The sequence below is a fragment of the Schistocerca cancellata genome, chromosome 6, assembly GCF_023864275.1.
Source record: "Schistocerca cancellata isolate TAMUIC-IGC-003103 chromosome 6, iqSchCanc2.1, whole genome shotgun sequence".
Taxonomy (NCBI): Eukaryota; Metazoa; Arthropoda; class Insecta; order Orthoptera; family Acrididae; genus Schistocerca; species Schistocerca cancellata.
In genome coordinates this window covers 642,319,448-642,340,865 of record NC_064631.1, presented here as the reverse complement: position 1 = coordinate 642,340,865, position 21,418 = coordinate 642,319,448, and the positions used below count along the sequence as shown (strand labels likewise).

General features: G+C 45.7%; 1 protein-coding gene across 1 annotated transcript in view; it reads left to right on the top strand.

Annotated features, from left to right (window-relative positions):
* LOC126088461 (neuronal acetylcholine receptor subunit alpha-4-like) overlaps positions 1-21,418 on the top strand; it is a 160,997-nt gene that overhangs the window by 83,440 nt on the left and 56,139 nt on the right. Inside the window, exon 6 of the mRNA XM_049906603.1 lies at positions 8,285-8,456. Coding sequence (XP_049762560.1) covers positions 8,285-8,456 — 172 coding nt within the window. The remainder of the gene's footprint in view (positions 1-8,284; positions 8,457-21,418) is intronic.

Sequence of the window (21,418 nt, the reverse complement as noted above, 5' to 3'; positions counted from 1 at the left end):
TGTGGTTTTCTCGCATACGCTCATCTCAAACATATTTCACACATATTTAACATATTTCACGGGTATTTGTACACTTAATTCACCCGCATGTCTAGCGAGTTTCGCCCTGTAGTTTCATTTTCACGCAGCTTAATGTTTATGACGTCGTAATCCTGAACTATGTGCTGTACAACGGCATAATTTTGCAGGTACATACAGTGGCATATGTGCCTACTGTCTGCGAAATCTATTACGACTAGAATTAATAGTAAAGAAGTAATAAATTAAAACGTCAAGCGTGATGCGACGTTTCCCTTTTCATCTCTGTGTTTATGACGTCATATCTCCTGAACTATGCGTCGTAAAGACATATTTTTCTATGTAAATTAAGCGGCACACGTGGATGCTGTCTGAAAAGTGTTACGAATAGAATTAGTAACAAAGATGTAATAAATTAAAATGTCATGCATGACATGCCAGTTTTTCACGCATTCAGTGTGTGAGACGTCGTATGTCCTCAACTAAGTATCATACAATGATCTAACATTTCTGGTACATTAAGTGGCATATGTGAATACTGTCTGCAAACTGTGTCAAGAGTACAGATACCAGTAAATAAATAATGAATTAAAACGTCACGCTTCATATGGCAGTTTTACTGCATGATCAGCGAAAATGTAGTAGGCGGCAAACTCTTTTCCTTTTATTATTTTGTGGGAGTCGACAGCGAGAAATTTTCGTAAAGCTCTGAAATTATGGGCGAAGTCTGTTGCAAGACTCAAAGCGCTCTCAGTCTTAAGTACTGAATAACTAAATTATGGGTGTTCTCGCGATGTGGACTACACGGCTTCTCCACCTCCACCCCCACCTCCACCCCTCTTCTAGTTTTCTGGTTCTTACCCCCGCAGTGAGTCTTTCCAGGCAGTAAATGACGTGCATAGCAAGTTTAGTTCAAATCGGTCCAGTGGTTTAGGAGGCGATGAGAAATATATGTAAGTACGTTTTTACAATTTGTGCGGATTTAAGGTACATTTATACTACTATACATGAAACTAACGTAATATTTCAGGTACTGAAAGGACTGAATTACTTACAGCCTACACTTCATGAAAAAAATGAAAAAAATCATATAAAAATTTTAAACCTTTGCTAGATAAAATGTTTTTTTATTTATTTTTTAGTAGTGGAAGACAGAAAGATCCGATGCTGACAGTCTGCCGAAACGCATAATCTATATGAGTAAATAAAGTGCGACATAGACAGTTCATTTTGAATAAGTGTAGAATAAAAAAATGGCTCTGAGCACTATGGGACTTAACTACTAAGGTCATCAGTCCCCTAGAACTTAGAACTACTTAAACCTAACTAACCTAAGCACATCACACACATCCATGCCCGAGACAGGATTCGAACCTGCGACCGTAGCGGTCGCGCGGTTCCAGATTGTAGCGCCTAGAACCGCTCGGCACCCCGGCCGGCGTCGAATAAAAAGTTAGAGGATGTTTTATCAAGAAGCGATGTCTATCAACAAACCAGACATGGTCTCTTGTTTCAGAAGCTAGGGGTTCGTTTCTGACTTGACGATAGATCTATTCTCTACGTGTACATGCCCACGTTTGAAAGAAATTCATGCATTGATTTAGCAAAGTATGCACAGTTTGTCAACCTAGTGAAAACTATCTCACGGAAACATGTCCCTAGGGGCTTAGAACTACCTACATCCCAGGACTCAAAAAGTTTCAAAAGCGCTACTGGAGAAATACTAACAACGATTCAATGAGTACCCTTTCTCTGGGGAAACAATTGAAACAGGCGAATAACTGATGTCTATCATATCTTCCTCTAGAACAGAAAAGCGGTGTAACGTAGCAACACAGTTAGACACGAAGCATAGCAGTCGCAAAGCGTTGAAACTCTTGAAAAACCTTAGTGGTCACCACACAAGAGATTCTGCTGAATCGTCCAGTGTAACCCCTACTCAGATAGATCATCATCTGCTGCTAAGTGTCAGAACCAAAAGACGATCTGAGACGGCAAAGCTACAAAGACAAGTTCCGGAAAACGACTTTCACTTGAGCAGAACTAGAGGATGCCATACGCTGCACGAAGAGTAAGGAAGCTCCAGGCCTAAGAGTTGAACAAATAAAGAGATTCGGACCAGGTACCGAAAGCTCGATTTTGAATCTAATTAACAACTGTGTTCCGGAGAGACAGATAACCAGAATATGGCATAACGCTAAAGTGGTAGCCATACCGAAACATGGGAAAGATCCGACAGACGCAAAGGTTTTTCGACCAGTCTCGCTTCTCTGTCATCTACACAAACTGTTGGAAAGAATGATTCTGAACAGCATATACGGATATGTAGACCAGACCCTTATTAAACAACAGGCAGGTTTCCGTCCAGGGAAATCCCATTAAATCACAACAATCTCGCAAGGGAGATTTATTCGGCCAACAAGGACTACCGATTAACTCAGTTCATCCAAACTCTACTAAAAACAGGTGGTTCCTTGTCAGCCTGAACAACAAAAAAAGCCGATGGAGAATCCAGCAGAGCGGCGCGGTCTTCTTCAAGGCAATGTGTTAACACCGCTGCGGTACAATATCTACACCAATGATCAACCTGTCTGAACACAAGCAAGATCTTTCATATGTGCTGACGGCACAGCGATTGCAGCCCAAGCGAGAATGTCTAAAATGGTAGAAATGAAACTTATACTGCAGCCCTCGAAGATCTGGTAGAATGTTGTTGTTGTGATCTTCAGTCCTAAGACTGATTTGATGCAGCTCTCCATGCTACTCTATCCTGTGCAAGCTTCTTCATCTTCCAGTACCTACTGCAACCTACATCTTTCTCAATCTGCTTAGTGTATTCATCTCTTGGTCTCCCTCTACGATTTTTACCCTCCACGCTGCCCTCCAATACTAAATTGTTGATCCCTTGATGCCCAAGAACATATCCTACCATCTGATCCCTCCTTCTGGTCAAGTTATGACACAAACTCCTCTTATACCCAATTCTATTCAATACCTTGTCATTAGTTCTGTGATCTACCCATCTAATCTTCAGCATTCTTCTGTAGCAACACATTTCGAAAGCTTCTATTCTCTTCTTGTTTAAACTGTTTATCCTCCATGTTTCACTTCCATACAAACCTACATTCCACACAAATGCTTTCAGAAACGACGTCCTGACTCTTAAATCTATACTCCATGTTAACAAATTTCTCTTCTTCACAAACGCTTTCCTTGCCAATGTCAGTCTACATTTTATATCCTCTCCACTTCGACCATCGTCAGTTACTTTGCTCCCAAAATAGCAAAACTCCTTTACTACTTTAAGTGTCTCATTTCCTAATTTAATTCCCCCAGCATCACCCAACTTAATTTGACTACATTCCACTATCTTCATTTTGCTTTTGTTGATGTTCATCTTATATCCTCCTTTCAAGACACTATCCATTCCATTCAACTGCTCTTCCAAGTCCTTTGCTGTCTCTCACGGAATTACAATGTTATCAGCAAACCTCAAAGTTTTTATTTCTTCTCCATGGATTTTAATACCTACTCCGAATTTTTCTTTTGTTTCCTTCACTGCTCGCTCAATATACAGATTGAATATCAGGGAGAGGCTACAACCCTGTCTCACTCCCTTCCCAACCACTTCTTTCCTTTCATGTCCCTCGACTCTTATAACTGCCATTTGGTTTCTATACAAAATTGTAAATAGCCTTTCGCTCCCTGTATTTTACCCCTGCCACCTTCAGAATTTGAAAGAGAGTATTCCAGTGCACATTGTCAAAAGCTTTCTCTAAGTCTACAAATGCTAGAAACGTAGGTTTGCCTTTCCTTAATCTATCTTCTAAGATGTCGTAGGGTCAGTATTGCCTCACGTGTTCCAATATTTCTACGGAATCCAAACTGATCTTCCCCGAGGTCGGCTTCTACCAGTTTTTCCATTCGTCTGTAAAGAATTCGTGTTAGTATTTTGCAGCCGTGACTTATTAAAGTGATAGTTAGGTAATTTTCACATCTGTCAACACCTGCTTTCTTTGGGATTGGAATTATTATATTCTTCTTGAAGTCTGAGTGTATTTCGCCTGTCTCATATATCTTGCTCATCAGATGGTAGAGTTTTGTCAGGACTGGATCTCCTAAGGCCGTCAGTAGTTCTAATGGAGTGTTGTCTACTCCCGGGGCCTTGTTTCGACTCAGGTCTTTCAGTGCTCTGTTAAACTCTTCACGCAGTATCATATCTCCCATTTCATCTTCATCTACATCCTCTTCCATTTCCATAATATTGTCCTCAAGTACATCACCCTTGTATAGGCCCTCTATTATATACTCCTTCCACCTTTCTACTGTCCCTTCTTTGCTTAGAACTGGGTTTCCATCTGAGCTCTTGATATTCATACAAGTGGTTCTCTTTTATCCAAAGGTCTCTTTAATTTTCCTGTAGGCAGTATCTATCTCACCCTTAGTGAGATAAGCCACTACTTCCTTACATTTGTCCTATAGCCATCCCTGCTTAGCCATTTTGCACTTCCTGTCGATCTCATTTTTGAGACATTTGTATTCCTTTTTGCCTGCTTCATTTACTGCATTTTTATATTTTCTCCTTTCATCAATTAAATTCAATATTTCTTCTGTTACCCAAAGATTTCTACTAGCTCTCGTCTTTTTACCTACTTGATCCTCTGCTGCCTTCACTACTTCATCCCTGAGAGCTTCCCATTCCTCTTCTACTGTATTTATTTCCCCCATTCCTTTCAATTATTCCGTTATGCTCTTCCTGAAACTGTGTACAACCTCTGGTTTAATCAGTTTACCCAGGTCCCATCGTATTAAATTTCCACCTTTTTGCAGTTTCTTCAATTTTAATCTACAGTTCATAACCAATAAATTGTGGTCAGAGTCCACATCTGCCCTTGGAAATGTCTTACAGTTTAAAATCTGGTTCCTAAATCTCTGCCTTACCATTATATAATCTATCTGAAACCTTCGAGTATCTCCAGGCCTCTTCCATGTATACAGCCTTCTTTTATGACTCTTGAACCAAGTGTTAGCTATGATTAAGTTATGCTCTGTGCAAAATTCTACCCGGTGGCTTCCTCTTTCATTTATTACCCCCATTCCATATTCACCTATTACGTTTCCTTCTCTTCCTTTTCCTTCTACCGAATTCCAGTCACCCATGACTATTAAATTTTCGTCACCCTTTACTCGAAGATCTGGCAGAGTACTGCGTCTATAACCAACCAATCCCCAATCAATCCCAAACACAGGTCGGTGCGTTTCATTTGAGAAAGAGACAAGCTAGGAGAAAAGTGGAAGTAACTCGGAATGGAAAGCAGTTACAACACTGTGACGCCCCTATATAACTCAGAGTAAAGCTCGACAGCACACTTACTTTCAAATACCATTACGAGAACGTGAAGCTTAAGTCTTTAACAGAAATAATACTATGCGCAAGCTCACTAACAGCGTGTGGGAGGCTCAACCAAACGTCTTACATATTTCTGCTCTATCTATATGTTCCTCTGCGGCAGAATATGCTGCAGCTGTCTGGCAGAATTGCGACACACCAAGCACGTTGACATCACTCTTAACGAGACGGGCCGCATTATAAACGGTTGCCTACGACCGACTCCAGATAACAAAATCTGTTACCTTATAGTCTTAGCATTCCCGGATATGAGACGAAGAACAGCGACAGAAGTTGAGAGGAAGAAACAGGAAAATGATTCCAGACACCCCTTGTTTGGAAGCACAACACCATGTCCTAAGATCAAGTCGAGAAAGAGCTTTCTTCAAACAACTGAAGCTATTACATCAGCTTCCGCTCGCCGAATAGACCTGTGGCGAAACGAGGCAACTGGAAGTAACAAACGAAACTCAAAGGAAGAACCAAACGCTGGTTTGCATCAACCCTGCGAGATGTGGAAGACTTTGAACAGGCTGTTAACTGGAGCGACGCGGTTCAGACAAAACCTGAAGCAGTGGGGCTACATTACTGCAGATGCAACCTGCGAATGTGGAGAACTTCATTATAGTGGACGCCTTCTCGATCTGCCCGAAGATGCCTCAAGCCTGCACGCCGGAGGATCTGCTTTGAGCAAATGTACCAGCGATCAGACCTGCCGAATTTTGGGCCTCAAAATCAATTTGACATGTACAAATTCTAACGTATATATTGTAGATACTGAATTGTATTGTATTATTTTGAATTTTTAAATGACTTTACTGTACTCCCCTGGACACTAAAATAATAATAATAACAGCGACTTAGCCACCAAAAACTAAAAAGATTTGTGTGCAACCAGTGCTGCTGACTTCCCCCACCGTGTATGGCATATTTGTTTTGCCACGAGAGTAGAAAAAAAAAAAAAAAAAAAAACAATCTTTGGGTGTCAGGACTATGTGCAACCTTCAGATGTCAGTTAAATTTCCTGGAGAATAAGTTGGCAACAGTGACACCATAATTAATTCTATTTAAATTAGCAAATTAGCAGAAAATATGTAGCTTAAATGTACAATACACCGATGTGCATGTGATAAGAGTACTCTTTTGATATTGAAGCAAATCAGTTTACAGTGTGTATTTCCATTGATAACGCTAATGCATTGAAGATCTGCAAAAATTAGATTTCCACAACACTCAAACTATTTTTTTTCCGTTAATGATGTGTACATTAATTTGTTCTGCTAGGAAATTGGTCAGTAGAATATATAATCTGCCCCGTCCTTCCTTCTTCGAGCTATTGTCCATACTAAACGATGGCCAGTCCAAGTAATTAGTAAGCAAGGTCTTTATGAAGATTTTGAGAGAAGCGAAGATTACAATAAACTTTCAAGTTTACTTAACTTGTCATGTTGAGATGGCTCCAGTTCTTCTTGTCTAGGGGTCTGATTCTTGAAGCTGAAAATCTCACATCAGGTCCTCACGGTTGGTTTGAAATAAATGAATTTGAAGATCGTTGTTGCAGTTTTTCTTAGGTAAATATATTTTGTCACATTTTAGTATATCATACAGTCTTTTGATTTTCCACATTAACAAAACGGAAATTACATTGTTCACACCTATCCATCAACAAAGGAGGTGGCTTACAAAACACTCGTTCGACCTATACTTGAGTATTGCTCATCAGTGTGGGATCCGTACCAGGTCGGGTTGACGGAGGAGATAGAGAAGATCCAAAGAACGTCACTGAGTTATTTGGTAAGCGTGATAGCGTTACGGAGATGTTTAGCAAACTCAAGTGGCAGACTCTGTAAGAGAGGAAGAGAGGCGCTCTGCATCGCGGTGTAGCTTGCCGTCCAGGTTTCGAGAGGGTGCGTTTGTGGATGAGGTATCGAATATATTGCTTCCCCCCTACTTATATCCCCCGAGGAGATCACGAATGTAAAATTAGAGAGATTCGAGCGCGCACGGAGGCTTTCCTGCAGTCGTTCTTCCCGCGAACCATACGCGACTGGAACAGGAAAGGGAGGTAATGACAGTGGCACGTAAAGTGTCCTCCGCCACACAGTGGCTTGCGGAGTATAAATGTAGATGTAGATGTAGATGTATTATAGAGAAATACGTCTGATCACATCAGGGGAAGCTTACAAGCCCCACACTCTGCGGAAAAAACAATATTCCAAAGGGTTTACAGTTTTTCTTAATAAATGAATTCCTTCTAGTCTTCGTTACATTATTAAGTTCGATTATTATTTCATAAATGAATACAAAAATAAACATAGTATACAGTACAGGACTGCGTAATTAGTAAAAGAATTTTAAGTGTGCAAATATTTCGTAATTCAAATGTTTCTAAGGAAAAAATTTTAACTGTTCATTCAGAACTAGTAGTTATAGATTATAGCGTCGGAACTAAAATATTTTTAAAGTAATTCCTTTTCATAAATTTCAGCTTGAAATATAACGTGTTGTGTGTAAAACCATATAAAAGTTTTCAGAAAAGCAACGAGATAACATTGACCTTTCTAAGTATCGACAACTACTGTCGGGGGAATGTAATGCTAGAGAAGGATGCCCCGTTACAAGTAGAAGGAGTTGACCAATAAATGCTTTCTCTAGGCTTTGCATAAAATGGAATTTGTAAGTAGCTAAGCTATTATGGCTGCTGGCAAGTTTCTACCATAATCAAGAGATAGTTGTTGAAACTTTAATCTTCACACATGTCCAGTGTCTCTTTCCAAAATGGAGCTGCTTCATCATAGTGTAAAGCTAACAAATTTACACCGAGCTATTGCCACGTCGTCCCGTCACTGTGCCCTTCGCCGTCTCGTGTGCCGGCAGCTCAGGTTGGCGACGGCGCCCGGCACCTCGTGGCAGGTGCAGGAGCACGGCTTCGCGACGACCAACGCCAGCGTGGGGCCGGACGGGCGCGCCCGCAGCAGCACACACATCTGGCTGCAGCTGCGCCACCGCGAGGCCGTCATGGCCGTCGCCGCCTACGCCCCCGCCCTCGGTGAGTACTCCCTGCAGCCTTCTCTTGCCTCTGTCTCTTTAATTCTGTTGTGACTCCGTTTTTTTTTTTTTTTTTTTTTTTTTTTTTTTCCTGCTGGCTTGGGGTGAGACATAATACGAGGTGCATTCAAGTTCTAAGGCCTCCGATTTTTTTTCTAATTAACTACTCACCCGAAATCGATGAAACTGGTGTTACTTCTCGACGTAATCGCCCTGCAGAGGTACACATTTTTTCACAACGCTGACGCCATGATTCCATGGCAACGGCGAAGGCTTCTTTAGGTGTCTGTTTTGACCACAGGAAAATCGCTGAGGCAATAGCAGCACGGCTGGTGAATGTGCGGCCACGGAGAGTGTCTTTCATTGTTGGAAAAAGCCAAAAGTCACTAGGAGCCAAGTCAGGGGAGTAGGGAGCATGAGGAATCACTTCAAAGTTGTTATCACGAAGAAACTGTTGCGTAACGTTAGCTCGATGTGCGGGTGCGCTGTCTTGGTGAAACAGCACTCGCGCAGCCCTTCCCGGACGTTTTTGTTGCAGTGCAGGAAGGAATTTGTTCTTCAAAACATTTTCGTAGGATGCACCTGTTACCGTAGCGCCCTTTGGAACGCAATGGGTAAGGATTACGCCCTCGCTGTCCCAGAACATGGACACCATCATTTTTTCAGCACTGGCGGTTACCCGAAATTTTTTTGGTGGCGGTGAATCTGTGTGCTTCCATTGAGCTGACTGGCGCTCTGTTTCTGGATTGAAAAATGGCATCCACGTCTCATCCATTGTCACAACCGACGAAAAGAAAGTCCCATTCGTGCTGTCGTTGCGCGTCACCATTGCTTGGCAACATGCCACACGGGCAGCCGTGGTCGTCCGTCAGCATTCGTGGCACCCACCTGGATGACACTTTTCGCATTTTCAGGTCGTCATGCAGGATTGTATGCACAGAACCCACAGAAATGCCAACTCTGGAGGCGATCTGTTCAACAGTCATTCGGCGATCCCCCAAAACAATTCTCTCCACTTTCTCGATCATGTCATCAGACCGGCTTGTGCGAGCCCGAGGTTGTTTCGGTTTGTTGTCACACGATGTTCTGCCTTCATTAAACTGTCGCACCCACGAACGCACTTTCGACACATCCATAACTCCATCACCACATGTCTCCTTCAACTGTCGATTAATTTCAATTGGTTTCACACCACGCAAATTCAGAAAACGAATGATTGCACGCTGTTCAAGGAAGGTAAACGTCGCCATTTTAAGTATTTAAAATAGTTCTCATTCTCGCCGCTGGCGGTAAAATTCCATCTGCCGTACGGTGCTGCCATCTCTGGGACGTATTGACAATGAACGCGGCCTCATTTTAAAACAATGCGCATGTTTCTATCTCTTTCCAGTCCGGAGAAAAAAAATCAGAGGCCTTAGAACATGAATGCATCTCGTAGATTATATCTTCTCGTTAGGGATCTATTGGGGGGGGGGGGGGGGGGGAGATATAATGGGGACAGCTCCGGCGTTCGTCTTAAGACAGACGCAAACCTGCAAGAACCTCAGTCGGAGCTGCCAGTGCTGCTACCGTGGCGTCGCACTCTGCTGCCGCAAACTGTTCCGTCGGCCTCGACACGCCGTGAGCTACCGGCGTCGCGACTGAGTTTCGTGGCTCGAGACCGTGCGTGCGGTCGTCCTCATTGCTTGGCGAGTGAGTGTCGGCTCGTCTGTGTTCCGGAGGCGAATGCTGCACTCTCTGCTCGCGGCCGCTCCTCCGGAGTCCCGAGTGGAGTAGTATACCTGCTCGACTGGACGCCTCCGAGTCGTCGTCTCGCCGGCGAATCGGCGACTGCTGCCACGTCAGCCTGTCGCTTCCCTCACCTCTCGAGGGCGGGCCGCAAGCTGAGACGCTGGCCCGTGAGGTGGCGCAGGGGGGCTCACGCCAAATTCCTCACGGCAGCGTGAGTCACGGCGACAATCATCACAAGTTGGATCGCAGTTTGCTGAGGAACTTTGGCTCTGGCAGAGATGGCGACTACTTGTGCTATGTTAATAGATATAAGTTCAGAATCGGATTCCGATTCTGAGTTTGAGTTCGAAACGGTGTGTTACATCGGTTTGATGAAACAAAAAGCAGAAAAAAGTGCGTACATGAAAAGAAGACTAAGTCATGGGGGATTGATTCGCTTTAACTAAGGAATTTGATGATGAAAAATTCACGAACTATTTTGGATTAAACCGTGATCAATTCCAAGAAGTGCATGGTCTCATCAAGAATGGAATTGACAGACAGGGATGCAACGGTACGAGGCCGATTGGAACCAGGGAGAAACTAGCTGTGTTTTTGAGGTAAGCTATTATGATTAACATGTATCTCTATATATAAAAATGTTCTGTTGGTTTGTGAATAGGCACTAACCTCCGAAAGCTCTTGACCGATTGCTTTGATATTTTGACACAACGTTGCATTCTAATACAGGATGGTTTTTAGGTACCTATTTCATTAATATATTATATACAGGGTTATTACAAATGATTGAAGCGATTTCACAACTCTACAATAACTTTATTATTTGAGATATTTTTAAAATGCTTTGCACACACATACAAAAACTCAAAAAGTTTTTTTAGGCATTCTCGAATGTTCGATATGTACCCCTTTAGTGATTCGGCAGACATCAAGCCGATAATCAAGTTCCTCCCACACTCGGCGCAGCATGTCCCCATCAATGAGTTCGAAAGCATCGTTGATGCGAGCTCGCAGTTCTGGCACGTTTCTTTGGTAGAGGAGGTTTAAACACTGAATCTTTCACATAACCCCACAGAAAGAAATCGCATGGGGTTAAGTCGAGAGAGCGTGGAGGCCATGACATGAATTCTGATCATGATCTCCACCACGACCGATCCATCGGTCTTCCAATCTCCTGTTTAAGAAATGCCGAACATCATGATGGAAGTGCGGTGGAGCACCATCCTGTTGAAAGATGAAGTCGGCACTGTCGGTCTCCAGTTGTGTCATGAGCCAATTTTCCACGGGCTACGCGTGAAACTTGACCGCACACGTTCAACCGTTTCTTCGCTCACTGCAGGCCGACCCGTCGATTTCCCCTTACAGAGGCATCCAGAAGCTTTAAACTGCGCATACCATCGCCGAATGGAGTTAGCAGTTGGTGGATCTTTGTTGAACTTCGTCCTAAAGTGTCTGTTATGACTGACTGATGTGAGTGCATTTCAAGCACGACATACGCTTTCTCGACTCCTGTCGCCATTTTGTCTCACTGCCCTCTCGAGCGCTCTGACGGCAGAAACCTGAAGTGCGGCTTCAGCCGAACAAAACTTTATGAGTTTTTCTACGTATCTGTAGTGTGTCGTGACCATATGTCAATTAATGGAGCAACAGTGAATTTATGAAATCGCTTCAACCATTTGTAATAGCCCTGTATAACCTACATACACTCCTGGAAAGTGAAATAAGAACACCGTGAATTCATTGTCCCAGGAAGGGGGAACTTTATTGACACATTCCTGGGGTCAGATACATCACATGATCACACTGACAGAACCACAGGCACATAGACACAGGCAACAGAGCATGCACAATGTCGGCACTAGTACAGTGTATATCCACCTTTCGCAGCAATGCAGGCTGCTATTCTCCCATGGAGACGATCGTAGAGATGCTGGATGTAGTCCTGTGGAACGGCTTGCCATGCCATTTCCACCTGGCGCCTCAGTTGGACCAGCGTTCGTGCCGGACGTGCAGACCGCGTGAGACGACGCTTCATCCAGTCCCAAACATGCTCAATGGGGGACAGATCCGGAGATTATGCTGGCCAGGGTAGTTGACTTACACCTTCTAGAGCACGTTGGGTGGCACGGGATACATGCGGACGTGCATTGTCCTGTTGGAACAGCAAGTTCCCTTGCCGGTCTAGGAATGGTAGAACGATGGGTTCGATGACCGTTTGGATGTACCGTGCACTATTCAGTGTCCCCTCGACGATCACCAGTGGTGTACGGCCAGTGTAGGAGATCGCTCCCCACACCATGATGCCGGGTGTTGGCCCTGTGTGCCTCAGTCGTATGCAGCCCTGATTGTGGCGCTCACCTGCACGGCGCCAAACACGCATACGACCATCATTGGCACCAAGGCAGAAGCGACTCTCATCGCTGAAGACGACACGTCTCCATTCGTCCCTCCATTCACGCCTGTCGCGATACCACTGGAGGCGGGCTGCACGATGTTGGGGCGTGAGCGGAAGACGGCCTAACGGTGTGCGGGACCGTAGCCCAGCTTCATGGAGACGGTTGCGAATGGCCCTCGCCGATACCCCAGGAGCAACAGTGTCCCTAATTTGCTGGGAAGTGGCGGTGCGGTCCCCTACGGCACTGCGTAGGATCCTACGGTCTTGGCGTGCATCCGTGCGTCGCTGCGGTCCGGTCCCAGGTCGACGGGCACGTGCACCTTCCGCCGACCACTGGCGACAACATCGATGTACTGTGGAGACCTCACGCCCCACGTGTTGAGCAATTCGGCGGTACGTCCACCCGGCCTCCCGCATGCCCACTATACGCCCTCGCTCAAAGTCCGTCAACTGCACATACGGTTCACGTCCACGCTGTCGCTGCACGCTACCAGTGTTAAAGACTGCGATGGAGCTCCGTATGCCACGGCAAACTGGCTGACACTGACGGCGGCGGTGCACAAATGCTGCGCAGCTAGCGCCATTCGACGGCCAACACCGCGGTTCCTGGTGTGTCCGCTGTGCCGTGCGTGTGATCATTGCTTGTACAGCCCTCTCGCAGTGTCCGGAGCAAGTATGGTGGGTCTGACACACCGGTGTCAATGTGTTTTTTTTTTTCCATTTCCAGGAGTGTACATGTAATTTTTCACGATTTTTCGTAACAATGTTTCCCCGTTAAAAAATTTAATAAATTCATATATTACATCATACAGAACTTTGCGAACACGTACGGCTTCAATTAGCTTTTCCTCCATTTCGAACTACCAACAGCCAGATCCACCGTGAGCCTCGCAGTGAAGTGCGTACAGGAGACTGCGGTCCGCAGGGTCACCAAGCGCAGGAACCGCGTCACGCCACTCTGCGCTCTAACGTGCGCAGGACCATTCAGTTGTGTGGTTCGCAAAAACTCATCCTAAGTCACCCTGCGTCACCTCACAGACCTGCGTCTCATCTTGCGGCCAGCCTTTTGGCGGGTTCCCCCACAGGCTCGCGCTGCGCAGTCGAGGCGTGCGCTCCTTTGGCACAGGCGGCTGGGCTGTGGTTGCTCGTTTGTTGCACTCGCCGCTCACTGGCCACATCTCCTTTTACTATACAGGGTGATTCAAAAAGAATACCACAACTTTAGGAATTTAAAACTCTGCAACGACAAAAGGCAGAGCTAAGCACTATCTGTTGGCGAATTAAGGGAGCTATAAAGTTTCATTTAGTTGTACATTTGTTCGCTTGAGGCGCTGTTGACTAGGCGTCAGCGTCAGTTGATGCTAAGATGGCGACCGCTCAACAGAAAGCTTTTTGTGTTATTGAGTACGGCAGAAGTGAATCGACGACAGTTGTTCAGCGTGCATTTCGAACGAAGTATGGTGTTAAACCTCGTGATAGGTGGTGTATTAAACGTTGGTATAAACAGTTTACAGAGAATGGGTGTTTGTGCAAAGGGAAAAGTTCTGGACGGCCGAGAACGAGTGATGAAAATGTAGCACGCATCCAGCAAGCATTTGTTCGCAGCCCAGGAAAACCGACTCGCAGAGCTAGCAGAGAGCTGCAAATTCCACAATCAACTGTATGGAGAGTCCTACGAAAAAGGTTAGTTATGAAACCTGAACGTCAACTACCCGAGGCGATGGATCGGCCGCCAGGCAGCCCGTGACAGAGCACTTCATCACTGGCCTCCAAGAAGCCCTGATCTTACCCCCTGCGATTTTTTCTTATGGGGGTATGTTAAGGATATGGTGTTTCGGCCACCTCTCCCAGCCACCATTGATGATTTGAAACGAGAAATAACAGCAGCTATCCAAACTGGTACGCCTGATATGCTACAGAGAGTGTGGAACGAGTTGGAGTATCGGGTTGATATTGCTCGAGTGTCTGGAGGGGGCCATATTGAACATCTCTGAACTTGTTTTTGAGTGAAAAAAAAACCTTTTTAAATACTCTTTGTAATGATGTATAACAGAAGGTTATATTATGTTTCTTTCATTAAATACACATTTTTAAAGTTGTGGTATTCTTTTTGAATCACCCTGTATTTCCCTGGTTTTCCAGCTTCTTTTTATTCCTTTGAGAAGCGGGTGCAGTCTTTAAACGCCTCACACCCTCACCATTACGCTATCCACTGTCCTCCGTGGCCGACAAATACACACGGGCTGGGAGTTTTTCTTGTCGCAGGTGCGCGAGTCACGGTTTCCTGCTCACTGCTGCATATTATGGCGCGTTTTGCTACGTGGCCAGTTTCCTGGCATCTGAAGCACTGTAGCCGTGTGTCCAGGTCAAAGGCGAGAGAGTTCACTGTTACTCGGAAGCCTGAAAACTTCGTGACCTCGAAGATCTCGCTGTAGCCTCCTGTGGGCGTCCTAGACGAAAAGGGGCGGAGTTTACCTGTCGGTTGCTGTTATGAAGCTGTACTACTGCCTCGTCCGATGTCGTCCGGACCCATCTCGACTGACTTCTTGTGCAAAATCCACAGCAAGCTCCTCATTGGGACATCGGTTACCAGTGGTATCAGAGGATGTAGGATGTACTAGACTGCTCCACCCGATTTCTGACGGTCTCTTGGCTGTATGTGCAGCTGGCTCATATCTCTAGTGTGCTGCCATCGTCCACAGACTTGACGCCGAAAGCGAATGTGACAACACAGCATAGGTTGTCATGGAAGTCTGCCTAGCAGTCGCCTGTGTACTTAATGCATGGGGTAGTGTCTCAGTTTCGAGGCCCTCGTGATCCTGGGCAGTCATCTGTTGGTCGTCGATCCGCATCAGACCATTCGTTGTCCTTACCTACAATGGTTGATCGTCGTCCTCTTCTCGGAAGCGGCTCAGTTCGTCCCCAGAGTTCTGGAACGTGAGGTTCTCTTCACTTTCTGATATTTGTCAAACGTCGAAAGTCAGTAGGTCATTTGTATCATCATTCGCCATATTGGTTGGTGAAGCACAGTCTCTGCCTGAGGCACTTCTGGACTTCTTGCCAAATTTTCCTCGGTACCTTCTTCTCCTTGTACTACTGCTCAGTGCACGCGACAGTTTTGCTTAGTGCTGTGAGAAAAGCACACAGCAGTGTCTTCCGCTGGGCAGCTTGGATAAGCCACGACGGCCTCTCTCTCGCAGCAGTGGAGCGCTCAGCATCAGTGATGCGCTGTGTGTGGCTGCCTGACTCGGAATGCAGTCTCCACAGCCAGCATCCTGCTCCCTTCTCTTGCATGTGAGATACTTTCGAGGGAACCCTCTAGTAGTGTAGCTACCTGCTTTTTGGTGCACAGTTCTCAGGTCACGACTAGTTGGCAATACAGGCACCAAATAATCCAAGATGACGGTCACCAAAATTTAAAACTCCAAGATGGCGGTCGCGGGAAATTTAAAAAAACGCAAGATGACATAACTGAAAAAAGTCCTTTATGGCGGAACTACTCTACTTGTGCTTTGTAATCCTCTCAAATCTGATGCTGCAATCCAAGATGCGGCATGTTCAAAATGTTTATCAAATACTGTACCTCTTATCTCACACGCACATATGTGGCATCGATAAAATATATAAACTTCACCTGAACTGCGTAAAATGGCGCCATGTTCAAAAAAGTATTGCCAATTCTATGGTATTTCCACGTCGAAAACAAAATCAAGGCTTCAACTGACTTGTGTAAATTTACACCCTCCAGCAATTTCATCTCTCTCTCTAGGTATATACAGGGTGGTCCATTGATAGTGACCTGGCCAAATATCTCACGAAATAAGCATCAAACGAAAAAATTACTTTTATTTTTTTTTAGTATGTAGTGTGGATTGAAGAGATCATCCTTGATTACTTATTCTTCTGGATGGGATGTAAGGATAAAAGCAAAACACTTTATTTATTACACATTCAGTTGGGCACGCAATGGGTCCTTTAGCCTGCTGTCATTGGTCATGTCTATCTCCTGTGGAGGGTGAAATGTGTCGAGGCTGTTGCGTGTGACTGCTTCGTCGTGTTATGACAGATTGCCTGTGGGGGGTGAAACGTTATTGACTTCGGTACTCGATACTTGTGCCATATTGCAGGGTTTACCGCTCCTACCGATTCTAATTGTCGAACTTCGTCCCTAAGGACATAGATTTTGTCAAAAACTCGGAGAGCCTTGTCATGGACCTTCTCTTGTATAGTGGTCTCGTGGAGTGCGGTGCGGATGTCGACGCTTCTTGTCCACCATGGAGCTCCTATGATCCATCGATAGCAAATGTTTTGCAGCGCTTGGAGTTTGTTGTAGTTGGAGACGCACGTAGTTCCCCACGAGGTGGAGCCATATAATATTGTGGGTTCCACCGTTGCCTTATACAATTGGAGTTTAGTCTTAGTGTTGAGATCCTTACTCTTCAGGAACGGAATCAATGACCTGGCCATCTTCTGGGCTGCCGTCTTCTTGTCGTCAATATGCTGCGTAAAGAGTAATTTTTGTCAAGGTAGACAACGAGATACTTCACTCCCGGCGACCATGGGATAAATTGATCAGCTATTTGGAGTCTGTCGTTCAGAACTGGTTTTCTCCGTGTGAACAGAACGGCTGCCGTCTTCGTCGGGTTGATCGTTATCTTATTTTGTGGCGCCCAGCGTTCCATTACAGCAAGTTGCCGTTGCATCCTAGCGATTAGCTGGTCCAAGTGTCGTCCAGTTGTCAGAAAGGCCGTATCGTCCGCATAAAACCTCGCCGTAACAAGGGGGACTGTTGGGATGTCATTTATATATAAGTTGAAAAGCAGAGGCGAAATGACAAAGCCCTGCGGAACTCCTGCGGAGATCAGTTTCATTTCGGAGTTTTTATCGTCGACTCGGACATACAGTTTCCTGTCCTGCAGAAAGCTGTCTATGAGTCCAATGTAACAATCTGCAATAGGAGTAGTGCGATGCAGTTTGACGATAAGGTTGGGCCGCCACACCTTATCGTAAGCTTTTTCGATGTCAAGGAAGACAGCAATCGTGAAGTGCTGCTTGTATCCGTGCGGTGATCCGTAGAAGTTGAAGTTCGGCAGAGAACTTGTCCTTGAAACCGAATTGGTCGGGTCGTATAACATCATGCGCTGTAAGCGTGTCATGGAGCCTCTTCAACAGCACTCTCTCGAGTACCTTGCCAAGGGTTGGCAAGAGGCTAATTGACCGGTAACTGTTGGGTTCTACTGGGTCTTTAACCTGGCGTGGGTATTGGAACTACTCGAGCCGTCTTCCATGCCGTAGGAAAATATCCCTGCAGAAGACAGCTGTTGAGAATTCGGGTAAGGAGCACAGTTGGCTTCCTGGGCAACTGTTTCAAATCGGTGTTGCTTATGGAGACGTTGCCCGGCGCGTTATTCCGAGTCTTCCGGATAATTTTACGGATCTCTGGTGGTGTGGTGAGTTGTGGGTGGCTCATCAGAGGCGCAGCACGAAAAGCAGTCCATTCTGCTGTAACGACGGCTTCCTGTTCCTGCAGGCGGACGGCGTTCACGGGGGTCGCTGGTGTAGACATCTGTTCCTGGTAAGTCGTAGCATACAGCTCCGCCTGGGCGAGTTCGTCGTAGAGGACGGCATCTGGTCCGCTGATGGCTCGTTTAGGTGGCCGCTGGTGTCGTATGTTCTTAACTACCTGCCATTCGTTCTTGGTTCGAAGTAAGAATTCATCCATCATATCTTCCCAGACCTGCTGCCGCCACTCGGCCACTCTCCTGTACAGTTCTCGTGTTAAGACGTGTGTTTCTCGTCGATCGATCGGGTTTCTATAGCGGAGCCAAAGTCGCCTGCTCCTGTTTCTCTGTGTCTTCAGTTCTTGGAGTAGAGGCGGAAACTCGTCGAAAGCTAATGCAGGGTAGACCGTGTGAGTAGTTGCCCTCCGTTTGACTACCTTTATCTTCTGCGTCAAAGTTTGTACCGCGATGTCGATGGCTTTCGGTGTTGAAACGTCCTGCGTCGGGCAGATATTGTTGTCAAGATATGTCCGAAATTGACCCCAGTTCAGAGTTTGTGAGGTGGGGGGCGGAAGGTTGGGCGTTGCGTTTTCCACTATGCTGATAACAGGTCGGTGGTCAGACGAAAGATCGTCGACGGTGCGGAGCTGGAGGTTCGTCTCAATATTTTTTTATGATAGCAATATCTAGGACGTCTGCTTCTTGCCGATCGACATACGGAATCCGTGTGGGCTCTCGTGGGCCATGGACTGTGATGCCCAGTTCTTCGGAAAAAAAAAACTACAAAGAACGAAACTCGTCTAGCTTGAAGAGGGAAACCAGATGGCGCTATGGTTGGTCCGCTAGATGGCGCTGCCATAGGTCAAACGGATATCAACTGCGTTTTTTTTAATAGGAACCCCATTTTTTATTACATATTCGTGTAGTACGTAAAAAATTATGAATGTTATAATTGGACCACTTTTTTCGCTTTGTGATAGATGGCGCTGTAATAGTCACAGACGTATAAGTACGTGGTATCACCTAACATTCCGCCAAAGCGGACCGTATTTGCTTCGTGATACATTATCCGTGTTAAAATGGACCATTTACCAATTGCGGAAAAGGTCGATATCGTGTTGATGTATGGCTATTGTTTTGATGATGCCCAAGTAGGTGTTTTAGCTGCTGTCGCGGCTAATGCGCGCGTCAGTAGCAGACAAATTGCGCAAGAATCGGGAAGCTAAAAAACTTCGGTGTTGAGAATGCTACATCAACATCGATTGCATCCGTACCATATTTCTATGCACCAGGAATTGCATGGCGACGACTTTGAACGTCGTGTATAGTTCTACCACTGGGTACAAGAGAAATTACGGGACGATGACATATTTTTTGCACGCGTTCTATTTAGCGACGAAGCGTCATTCACCAACAGCGGTAACGTAAACCAGCATAATATGCACTATTGGGCAACGGAAAATCCACGATGGCTGCGACAAGTGGAACATCAGCGACCTTGGCGGGTTAATGTATGGTGCGGCGTTATGGGAAGAAGGATAATTAGCCCCCACTTTATCGATGGCAATCTAAATGGTGCAATGTATGCTGATTTCCTACGTAGTGTTCTACCGATGTTACTACAAGATGTTTCACTGTATGACAGAATGGCGATGTACTCCCAACATGATGGATGTCCGGCATATAGCTCACGTGCGGTTGAAGCGGTATTGAATAGCATATTTCATGACAGATGGATTGGACGTCGAAGCACCATACCGTGGCCCGCACGTTCACCGGATCTGACGTCCCCGGATTTCTTTATGTGGGGAAAGTTGGAGGATATTTGCTATCGTAATCCACCGACAACGCTGACAAATGCGTCAGCGCATTTTCAATGCATGTGCGAACATTACGGAAGGCGAACTACTCGCTGTTGAGAGGAATGGCGTTACACGAATTGCCAAATGCATTGAGGTTGACGGACATCATTTTGAGCATTTATTGCATTAACGTGGTATTTACAGGTAATCACTCTGTAACAGCATGCGTTCTCAGAAATGATAAGTTCACAAAGGTACATGTATCACATTGGAACAACCGAAATAAAATGTTCAAACGTACCTACGTTCTGTATTTTAATTTAAAAAACCTACCTGTTACCAACTGTTCGTCTAAAATTGTGAGCCATATGTTTATGACTATTACAGCGCCATCTATCATAAAGCGAAAAACTGGTCCAACTAAAACATTCATATTTCTTTACGTATTACACGAATATGTAATAAAAAATGGGGGTTCCTATTTAAAAAAACGCAGTTGATATCCGTTTGACCTATGACAGAGCCATCTAGCAGGCCAACCACAGCGCCATCTGGTTTCCCCCTTCAAGCTAGACAAGTTTCGTTCTTTGTAGTTTTTTCGTTTGACGCTTCTTTCGTGAGATGGCCCGGTCACGATCAATGGACCACCCTATAGTTTGGAATGTCTATCCTCCTTCCTTCGTTCAGCCCACAGTAGCAAACACGATGCTCGCTTGTAGATAACAATCAGAAGGCTGTAGAGAAGACGAACACTTATAAGAACCTGTTTTTGTCACAGCATTGCTCTCTTCCGATGACCTTCTCCTTCACCTCCTTTCCGAACAGCTTAATTCCCGTCGCCCCTGGACCTCGAACGTACTTATGACTGCGTATGGCATTCCGGTCTCCTCTTCAAGCTCCAAACCTTCGCCCTTCCCATTAACTATGTCCGTCTGTTCGGCTCCTTTCTCTCCCACCGTCCTTCCTACGTCACCATCCATAACACGGATTTCTACGCCTTTTTTCCCTCCGCCGGTGTGCCCCAAGGCTCCGTCCTCTCCCCCCTTCTGTACCTTTTGTATACGGCGGACATGCTGCCGCCGTCACCCCCCCGTCCACCTTCTCCAGTTTGCCGATGACACCGCCTTCCTTGCCCGTGCCCCCACCCTGCAGCGCTCCCAACTCCTTCTCCAGTCCCATCTTGACCGGTTCACAGCTTGGTGCAACCAGTGGTTGCTCAAGGTCAGTCCCTCCAAAACCCAGGCGATCATTGTAGGCAAAACCACCACTTCCTTCCGCCTCCTTGATTTCTATCTCACCATCTATGGCCGTCCTATCGCCCTCACCCTACCCTTAAGTACCTTGGCGTCACCCTCGACCGTTGCCTCTACTGGACCCCGCATCTCTGGACAATCCAAGCCAAGAGGACCCCTCCACCATCCTCCACACCTATAAATCCCTCGTCCGCCCCATTCCTTTGTTACGCCCATCCGGCCTGGATCTCCGCCCCCCCCCCCTACGTTTTTATAAATCCCTTCAAATCCTTGAACGCCAT